Genomic DNA, 10,334 nt, shown 5'->3' with positions numbered 1-10,334 from the left:
TAAATTTAAAATTAGCAAAAATGCACAACCAATTATAAAGAATCCACATTCCTGCATTCCTTTTAAATCAGTACAATGAATTCAATTTTAAAAATCTGGTCATTTACTATGAGCACACGTCACTATTGGCACTCTGCATTCATTTTTGCTACCTGCCACCTTAGGGATTCCTAATTATATGTTACAAAACTTGTTTGATATTTTATAAGGAGATTCCGATTTATTAAGTGCTGCATATATTCAAAAACTGCCTCCTTGTATTTGCCTTGACATGCCCAGACATGTCCAAACATCTCTCGATCTTGCAAGCCCTGCTAATCTAACCCTCTGCCTAGCAACTCCTGAGCCTATCACCCCACCTTCTCACCTCCTTTTCATTGGACCATGTACACACCCCCTAACCAATCCACATACTCCATACTAGCTGTCCGTCAAAGTTTCCCCGCCTATGTTACCTCCCCTTCACCAACCCTATATATACCCTGTGCTTCCCCCTCTCGGGAGCCTAGCCTGTAAGCCTTGCCAGCCAGCTAGGTTCCGCGAGCCTCCCCTGCAATAAACTGCTGCAAATATTCTTTGCTCTCGGTTTATTGTGCTCGCGCGCCCTCCAGACCTTCGAGCCCCGTGGTTTCGGCTGACGCTGCTCGCCAGCTGACCCACACCCGAGGACGAGACCCCAGTGTGGTCAGGCAAAGCAAGCCCCATGCCGCAATTGGCGCCCGAACAGGGACCTCTTCGTCTCCTCCTCTTCAGCCGCCGCTCGACAAGGTAAGGGCCCCTGCTCTCTTCGGCTGAGAGCCCCTCTAACCTTTTGCTTGCCCTAACGTTTCTCTGCGCTGTAGGGTGTCTTACCCTGCTAGTTTTTCTCCCTTAATCGGTAGAACTCAGCCCCCATCCTCCTTTGGCTCGCTGCAATAACTTACCTCCTATCATGGGCAACCGCATTTCGGTGTGCCAGGCGCCCCAAGTCCGCGCGCTGGCAGCCCTGCTAGACGCTCATAAGTGTAAGGTTTCAGTTCGCCAGCTTCAAGTTTATTGGGACCTCTTGCTCCCGTTCAACCCATGGCTTACCACTTGCCACTTGTGGGACCCTGCTACTTATGACCAACTTATCGATCGGGTCACCCAAAAGATGGAGCACGAAAACAAGCGTTTCCCCCCTGGGCTCCTGCCCACGCTTATTACCATACGCTCCTGCCTACACGGCTCACGGCCACCGTCCGATAACGCCCCCCAAGAAGCCGTATCAGCAACAAACACTGCTAGTTCAGAGGACCCGGACTCAGAATCTTTATTTGAGCAGCTGAATAATGAGCTCGAGCTCTGTCCTCCTACGACAGAGCAAGATGGCGAAATTCCTCCTTCTTGTTCGAGCAAAGACAAAGAAAACAGGAAGTGCCTTTATCCCGCCCTTCCCAAGGATGGCGGTTTCGCGCCATTGTGCGAGCCACTTCCTCCTTCTCCTTCAACCAAAAAGGGGAAGTGCCTCCCGGCTGCCCCCCCTCCACAGAGGGAGGAGCCTTGTCTGACATCTTGTGCTCCAGCCCCACCCTGTCCGCCATCTTGTGCTCCGGCTTCCCTGCCGGCGGCGCCTTCCTGGCCGCCATCTTATGCAGCGGACAACTCCCCAGGCCCGTTGTTTTGTGCCTCCGCCCCTCAATCGGCAGCGCCATTATGGCCACTCTATGCCAGCGCATCCAGCGACCCGGCTGTCCCTCAACCCATTTTGCCGCCACGGGTCGCTTGCTTTCCCATGAATGTCCGATCTACTCCCAAACGTCCCCTTCTGTGGTGCCCCTTTGATGCTGATGACGTCAAGCGGCTCCGCAAAGCAGTAAAGGAGGATGGATTTGCTAGTCCCTATGCTACCTACCTCTTAGACGAATTGTCACACCAGCTGTGTACTCCTCATGATTGGACCTCACTAGCCCGGGCCATTCTCACTCCTGGCCAGTATGTAGATTGGAGGGCGCACTTTAATTCAGAGGCAGAAAAGCAAGCTGCTCTTACTCAAATACATGGGCCCCCAGGGTTTCAGCTCCCACTAGAGGCTTATACTGGGACGGGCCAATACTCGCTTCCTGCGGTATATGTACAGGCCCCCCCCGGGTTTTGGCTTCAGCTAAGGGAGGTAGCCATGCGAGCCTTTCGATCCTGCTCAGCAGCCAAGCCAGAGAAATTTACCAAACTTACACAAGGGAAAGATGAGGACTTTGCCTCCTTCGTTTCGCGAGTTACAGAAACATGCGAACGAAAAGTGCTCGGTGAACAAGCACAGACCGCCCTCGCAAAAGAGCTTATTTTTGAGGGAGCTAGCCTTGCCTGTAAACAGGCAATTTTACCCATCAAAGAAAAGGCCATTCATAACTGGGTCCTCGCATGCAGCAACATAGACCCTAGTGCAGCCACGTTAGCCCAAGCCATTGCCACGGCCATGGCCCTAACATCAGGCTGTTTCAGGTGCGGAAAAACGGGGCATTTTGCAAAAAACTGTACCATCCCTAGCCCGCCGCCTACCAAGCCACAGTGGCAGCAGCGCAAGCCCCCTACGCCCTGCCCTCGCTGCAACAAGGGCTATCACTGGGCTCGAAATTGCCGCTACACTAACAAAGTGCAGCCTTTAAACTTGAAGGGGGGCATGTCTCAGCCCCGCCCCCAAGAGACACAGACCCGGGCCAAGACCGGCCCAAAGCCATAATGTGGTCAATCCCTATAACCCCCAACAAGCCTACCCACGACATTAAAATAAATAATCGCTGGTACACAAGCACCGTTGATTCTGGGGCAGAAATCTCATGTCTGCCTACCCGTTTTATAGCCCAATGGAAAACTGAGGAGGGACCCTCCGTCATTGGAGCCACGGGCTCCGCTCCCTCCCTGTGCGCCGCCTCTCCCATTAAATGGGAAGATAATGAAGGTTACTCCGGTACCTTCTGGCCGCTCTTTCTAAACACCATTGGCCAGATCTTATGGGGGCAAGACATTCTAGCAGCCTCAGGGGCATATATTGCCACGCAGCCCCCTCAAGAATGCTTCCTAACCACCATTGGCCAAGCCCTCTGGGGACGAGCCATTCCCACAGACGCGGGGGCCAGCATTACCACACAGCCCCCGCAATGATTTGCGCCACTGCTCGCATAACACCTCCAGCACCCACTCCTCTTCAGTGGGATACAGAGGAGCCTATTTGGGTGGAGCAGTGGCCTTTACCTTCCCATAAATTAGAAATACTCAAAACCCTCATCCTAGAGCAACTGGAAGCTGGTCATATCGAACCTTCCACCAGCCCCTACAATTTGCCTGTTTTTGTCATTCACAAAAAAGCCACAAACAAATTTAGACTCCTTCATGACCTTAGGGAAATTAACAAGCACATATTGCCCATGGGCTCTCCGCAGCCCGGGCTTCCACACCCAGTAGCTATTCCCTCACATCTACATGTAGCCACCATAGACATCAAAGACTGTTTCTTTTCCCTGCATAAACACTGGGGACCTTTGTATAGGCCTTCCCTGGTCCCTTCAGTTCACTGGCGTGACCCAGCCACCAATACGTGGCAAGGGCCCGCCCCTCTCCTTGCCCAGGGGCACGGTTTTGCTTGTGTCTTTCCAGAGAATGGACCGCAGCCAATCTGGATTCCTGGAAGGAACATCCGTCCAGCCATGGTGACCAAGCAAATGCCACCGATGCAGAATGCGAGCCCTGAAGAAGAAGTTGGAAAAAATGCACCTTGAACAGCCCTCAGAAAAGAAAAATTCACAACCGTCACTGCCGTCATCGACCACCAGACGCCTGCGCCGTCGGGCGAGGTGCATGGTCTGGCAAATGACACAAGCAATCCTTGAAAAAGATGACCCGGAAGACAGCCCTCGAGCTCACAAAAGGCAACTCCTCCGCCTATATGACGGAGCTCGAGAGCGTTGCGGTAACCCCTCCCCTAGCCTAAAGCAAAATAATGCTTATGCTTCTCCCCACAGCATCCGCAGCAGCACCCAGAGAACTTTGGGCAGCAGTGCAGAACCCCCCTGGAGTCCTTTTCATCACCCCCGATAGCCCCCTCTTTCCCTCATTACAGCTTAACGACTGCTCACTCCGCCTTCCTTGTAACCCTTATCTTCTGCCCAGTCAAGCCCCACTTAATGTCTCTCTTTCTCCCACTCAGCGCTCCTTTTCATTCTCAAGGACGAGGACTCCCAGGTGGATATCTGCCCTCCTTCCTTCCCTGTCTTCTTTTACAGGAAATTAGCATTATGGACTACGTCAAAAACAAAACGTGTAATTCCAAAACGTGTCAAACGTGTACTTCTAAAACGTGTCCTTACTCCTGCTATTTAGCCTACACCCTTGATGCTACTTGGTGGTACCCGGAAAACCTCACGGCTAAACACCCATCACTGCCACACCACAATTTTGCCATGCGCAAGCACGCCGTTCTGCCAACTAATCCCTGTCCTATACCCCACTGGACTAAAACGACCACTTTTGATTCCCTCCCACTTAGCCATTTCACCTGGTATCACTGTTACTACCCTCTCCCCTGTAATCAAAATCCTTCCTTCTCCCTCTATTCTCCATATGCTGCTAACGAATCGGATCTTGCAGGCTTCGGCTTACCCGCGTTTGTTGACAATTACTTATGTGGCAAATATGCCTGCCTCGACCTCCGCCCCCTCTCCGGCGTCAAGCCGCTCAGATTAGGTACCGCCTATGCCACCCCTACTTGCTCCCGGAAAAACAGGCAGCAACTGAGCGGCCCAATCTATAACCCCTTACTTATATCTACTATCAACATCTCCGCTGCAGTTCATCTCACCCCGCCCTTCTTCTTCTATCTTTGCCCCAACATAACTCTCCTTCAAAACTGTATTCTCGCTAACTTTTGGAACGTTTCATATCCTTATGCGTTTATTGTGTTGCAGCCACGTCTAATATGGATCCCCCTGAACGCTTCCACCTGGGTAGCCCCGCAACTCCCCTATTCTTTCAGAACCGAAGGGCTGTCCTCATTCTTCCGCCGCAAGCGAGACTTCAGAATTTCTGCCGCGATCGCTGCCGCTGTCGTCGCATCTCTAGCCGCCGCTACTACAGCTGCTGTCGCCCTCACCCGAACCTCCACCACCGCAGAAGTCATCAACAACCTCACTCGTACTGCTGCCGGTGCACTCGGCAATCAAGAAGACCTAAACCTTCTAATGCACCACTCTATCTTCAATCTACAGCAGCAGATGGACCTAATCGCCCAAGACATCGAAGCCCTCTACGACATAACTTCTTCCATGTGTGATGGATGGTACCCCTTTTCCAGCCTCTGTGTTACCCCTGTCCCTGTTAATCACTCCCAACCCCGCCTCACTTTGCGTGACTGGATCTTTACGGCTTATAATGAATCTTTCTGGAATCATACCCACCAACTCCAAGCTCACATACTTGCTCTAGAGAAAACAATTATCCCTCAAGTCTCTGCCTCCATTCTCTCTGACCTAATGAAAAAATTCTCTTCTTTCTTCAAACCCTCTAACCTCATCTTCTATGGAATCCTATTACTTGCCCTAATTGTCGTTCTTCTTATATTCAAATGCATATATAAACAACTCTCCCGCCATAAACAACAAACTAAACTTCTTGCTCTAGCAACTCTCGAACTTCAAAACCCCTTCGTGGACGCAGGCCATCGCCAACAGGCACAGGTATGGCTAGCAAGTGTTGCCCACCCTAAGGACTGATCACCCTTTGGGAGCGTGGCTCATGCATATGCTGGCTCATCTGCATGAGCCCCACGGGTGCCCACGGGCCTCCTGCACCTGTAGCCGGCCTCGCCTCTCCCCTTTTTCTTTTTTACTCTCTCTTCCTCTCCTATTAAACAAAAGGGAGGAATTGCTGCATATATTCAAAAACTGCCTCCTTCTATTTGCCTTGACATGCCCAGACATGTCCAAACATCTCTTGATCTTGCAAGCCCTGCTAATCTAACCCTCTGCCTAGCAACTCCTGAGCCTATCACCCCACCTTCTCACCTCCTTTTCATTGGACCATGTACACACCCCCTAACCAATCCACATACTCCATACTAGCTGTCCGTCAAAGTTTCCCCGCCTATGTTACCTCCCCTTCACCAACCCTATATATACCCTGTGCTTCCCCCTCTCGGGAGCCTAGCCTGTAAGCCTTGCCAGCCAGCTAGGTTCCGCGAGCCTCCCCTGCAATAAACTGCTGCAAATATTCTTTCCTCACAGCACAGGTATCCCTTATAACCCTCAAGGGCAAGCGATTGTTGAGAGAGCACATCGCCACCTCAAAACCTATTTGCAAAAAACAAAAGAGGGTGAGGTATACCAAGAATGCCAAGGACCACAGGCATTACTCTCTCTTACATTGTTCATTTTAAACTTTTTGCTTCTGTACGACAAAGGATACAGTGCCGCGCAGCGGCATTTTTCCATTCCTGCATCAGTTGAAGCCATGGTCAAATGGAAAGACCTTTCTACAGGTGCCTGGCAGCCTCCGGCTCCAATATTGGCCAGGGTTAGCGGCGCCGTGTGCGTCTACCCAACCGGCGCCGAAAAACCAATGAGTGCCGGAGCGATGTGTCAGGCCTGTCCATGACCTTGAGCCAAAAGAAAGTCCCCAAGAAGCTGGGAAATGTTAAAATCGGCCTCCAGGGTTTTGCGCCCTGAGAAAATTTCATTTTATGTTTTGCAGGAGACGTATGGACCGTGTGAAGAAAACACAGCTCTGTCGTTGGATTTTCCTTGCCGTTTTTCTCCTCCTGTTTACCTTTGTCCTGCACCTTGCCATTTTGGCCTTGGCAGAAGAGGTTCGCCTCCACTATTTTTGTAACACAAACTATTCCTTTATTTGGTGGCATTCCGGTACATGGAACACCACGTGTGGGACAAAGTGATGCAGGCAGTCAGGATGACCGGACCCCAGCTGCTGGGCTGTATTCTGTTGGGATTTCATCTTGATAGAGTTTTAGTAGGTGCCGAACCTTCTAACCCCCACCAACCAGTGAAACAAACCTGGCAAATTCTGAATCCCAGTGGTGATATCGTGGCTACCAAAACTGACAGTAGGTATCCCATGGGACAGTGGTGGCCCTCCCTCGAAGTTGATTTATGTCAGTTAATTGCAGGGGCAGATGACTTTGACATTCCCTCTGTTGATCCAAACAAACCTGGGAGAAGTGTCTGCACGAGCAATACATGCGAGTGTACCCAATTCCCTGCTGGGTGTATAAACCCTCGAGCTAGGGCCGCTCTTTATAAAAGGCCTTTTTATGTTTGTCCCCGGGACGGCCGGGACAGGGAAAAGGCGTATAGCTGTGGCCAACACCAATATTTCTATTGTGCTAAATGGGGATGCGAGACCACGGGTGATGCTTGGTGGTCCCCTTCTTCATCTTGGGATTCTATTACTGTCAAAAGAAAACCCAGCAATGATAAGCTGCTGGACGCTGATCAGTGTAGAAAATCTACGGGGGCACTGGAGACATCCAAATGGGAGGGTTCTGGGGAGTGCGTTAGTTTCAAATGTAACCCATTGAACATCTCTTTCACCGCCCATGCCCGAAAGTCTCCAACCAATTGGCTGAAGGGGAAAACTTGGGGACTTCAAGTCTATCATTCATCGGCTTATGACCCCGGAACAATATTTAAGATACGTTTGGTTGTTGAACAAATCACCACAGCAGTAGGACCAAATTCGGCAGTAGGCCCAAATATCAGTCTCCTTCCATACCTACCAGACGAACCACTGCTAAACCAGCACAGTCTACCGTGGCATCCCATATCTCTACTTTGTCAGAGATTCCATGAGGAAATTGGGAGAGAGATTAGAAGCCAGGGAGAAAAGATTAAGAGAACACCGAGGCTGGTTTGAAAATTTGTTTGCCCAGTCGCCATGGCTGACCACCTTAATTTCTACTATAGCAGGGCCTTTGCTGGTACTTTTGCTGGTAATAACTTTTGGGCCATGCATTTTATCCAGAGTAATAGAATTTATGAAGCAGCAGATACACAGAGTTGATAGGGAGATCGCTCACATTGATTTCATGCATTTGAAAGAGGAACTTGTTTGAGCTCCCCGTGATTGTATAAAATAAGTTCTCCTTTTAAGTCTTGTTTCTAGGAATCCAGTAACACAGCCCTGCCTTGGCTCACTGATACCACAACTACTGTGTTGAGGGGACAGTGACTCCTGCCGTCTTGCTCCAGAGGACAACGTTTGACAACAATTTCCCTCCTTTTGCCTGATGACTGTTTATATGCTGATCCCCCTTCCCTTTTTTTTTGCTTCTAAGGACTTAGTGGAAACCCCAGGGAGGCGGGAGCGGGGAGGGCAGGTCGCACCCGTTCTTCTCTCCTTTCATGTCACTGCATGCGTTTTTGTTAATAAGATTCTGTACCACCTGCAAAATGGGACGCCCACAGAACCTCATGAAGGCCTAGTAAAGGCTGTTGGACCACCCAATGACGGGCAACTTCCCCGCTTGCCACATCTACCTAAGCCAGGAGCAGGCACCTCCAATGACGGGTCCTGTGGCAGGGGCTAGGGGTCGACCTAAGACAGGGAGTCCTTCCCAAACTTCTCAAAAGAAAAAGGGGTGAGATGTTGCCTCCTGGCCAGAGGGACATCTGTGCCTGGGAATAAAGTAATTCCCCTATTTCCCCTATCAGTGAGAAGTTGCAGGCATTTATGGGGTTAATGTTGGGCAAGCTCTTTTACAGATGTCCCAGTTGATTTACAATTATTTACCCTCGGTCAGAGGGAGTAGAACTTCCTGGATCATTGCATGCAGAAGTTTCTGAAAACAATGCCCCCTGTAAGGGGGGTAGAGAAGAAGCAGGTGTGACCTGGGGGAGATGACCCGCTAGAGATAGTACTACAAGGTTCCCACCGGGACCTTCCCGCCGGCGGGAACTCCCTCCTATAAGGGAAGTTCTGAGGATATAATAGGGAGGCAAGAAAACATAAGACTACTACTACTAAGATGGGGAACTACTAAGAAAGAAATAATAAAGAGAGCTCACTCCCAAGAAGCAGGGAGCCCTGAGTGATGGAACCATACTTGTCTCCTGAGTGCTGATTTCTTAAATCAACCTCGATGCCCCTCTCCTGATTCGGCTTCAAGAGCCGGACGCGGCAACCCAGGGCCCCAGACTCCCCTCTGTAGTGAGAGCAGGTCATTGTACATGGTTGCCTCCATGGCCTGGACAGACACTAAGGATCATTAGGCCTCCTGGGGGGGGGGGAGGGGGGATGTCACAAACAAGGCATTGAAACTCCCCTCCTTTGATGAGTATAACAAAACTCCAGACCCCTGTACCAGGAGGAGATCCTGTGGAAACTCTGTTCTCATACGTTTGCCCTAAACCCATATCCTAAACCTTTATAAGCCCTTGCACTTCCCCTACCAGCTTTGCGGAGCATTTTCCATGACCAGCCACCACTATGGAAGATCTGTTCATAAGTCCTAATTAAAATTCATGTCCAACTTCATGCCTGATGTGTTCTTTGGTCTCTGGGCCGCCCCCACCCAAGCTCTCTGTCGTAGTTTGCTAATGCTGCCGGAATGTGATAGACCAGAAATGGGACAGCTTTAAAAAGGAAATTTATCAAGTTATAAGTTTACAGTTCTAAGCCTGTGAAAATGTCCAAATTAAGGCCCAACAAGTGGTTACCTTTACTCAAGAAAGGTTGATGCTGTCTGGAATACCTTAGTCAGCTGGGAAGGCATGTGGCTGGCATCTGCTGGTCCTTGTTCCTGTTTCCACTGCTCCCAGTTTCTGATGCTTGTGGCTTCCTCTCTTTTTTTTTTTTTTTGCATGGGCAGGCACCAGGAATCAAACCCGGGTCTCTGGTATGGCAGGCAGGAACTCTACCTGCTGAGCCACCGTAGCCCACCTGTGGCTTCCTCTTTAAGTATCTTTGGGCCTTCACTTACCTCCTCCAGGACACAACTCTGGATTCTGGCTTGCTTAACATCTCAAGGGAGGTCACATGGCAACCTCTGCTGGGTCCTGCATCTCCAAATGTCTGGGTCTTGTGCTGTCTCTGTTGACTCTGTCACTTCTGCTCTCCAAGCATCTGCATCTAAGGTTTCTCCAAAGCATTTCCACTTTTAAAGGACTCTAGTAAACTAATCAAGACCCACCTTGAATGGATGGAGTCATATGTCCAGCTAATCAAATGGTCACACCCCCAACTGGACATGTCACATTTCCATGGAGATAGTCTAATCAAAACTTTGCACTCTACAATGCTGAATCATGATTAAAATAAATGGCTGCCCACCACAAGATTGGATCAGGATTAAAACAACGCTTTTCTGGGGT

The 10,334-nt window shown here is 50.2% G+C and overlaps 1 protein-coding gene across 10 annotated transcripts; it reads left to right on the top strand.

Annotated features, from left to right (window-relative positions):
- Nucleotides 1-4,139: 4,139 nt before the first annotated feature.
- Nucleotides 4,140-9,064, top strand: LOC143691731 (uncharacterized). Of its 10 annotated transcripts, none has more exons than XR_013179680.1 (4): nucleotides 4,140-5,290; nucleotides 5,632-5,687; nucleotides 6,700-6,814; nucleotides 8,128-9,064. XR_013179680.1 is itself a non-coding variant. In XM_077170668.1 (4 exons), the coding sequence occupies exons 1-4, from the start codon at nucleotides 4,140-4,142 to the stop codon at nucleotides 8,191-8,193; spliced, it is 1,404 nt and encodes a 467-aa protein (XP_077026783.1). In that variant the 3' UTR covers nucleotides 8,194-9,064. The 10 variants fall into 10 exon arrangements, 5 of the variants coding, with proteins under 5 accessions (XP_077026783.1, XP_077026784.1, XP_077026785.1 ...); XR_013179681.1 differs by having other exon boundaries at nucleotides 8,116-9,064; XM_077170668.1 differs by lacking the exon at nucleotides 5,632-5,687 and adding an exon at nucleotides 7,133-7,204.
- Nucleotides 9,065-10,334: the final 1,270 nt, after the last annotated feature.

This window comes from Tamandua tetradactyla, chromosome 7 (assembly GCF_023851605.1).
Source record: "Tamandua tetradactyla isolate mTamTet1 chromosome 7, mTamTet1.pri, whole genome shotgun sequence".
In the NCBI taxonomy this organism is placed as follows: Eukaryota; Metazoa; Chordata; class Mammalia; order Pilosa; family Myrmecophagidae; genus Tamandua; species Tamandua tetradactyla.
This window is presented reverse-complemented; position numbering and strand designations above follow the sequence as displayed.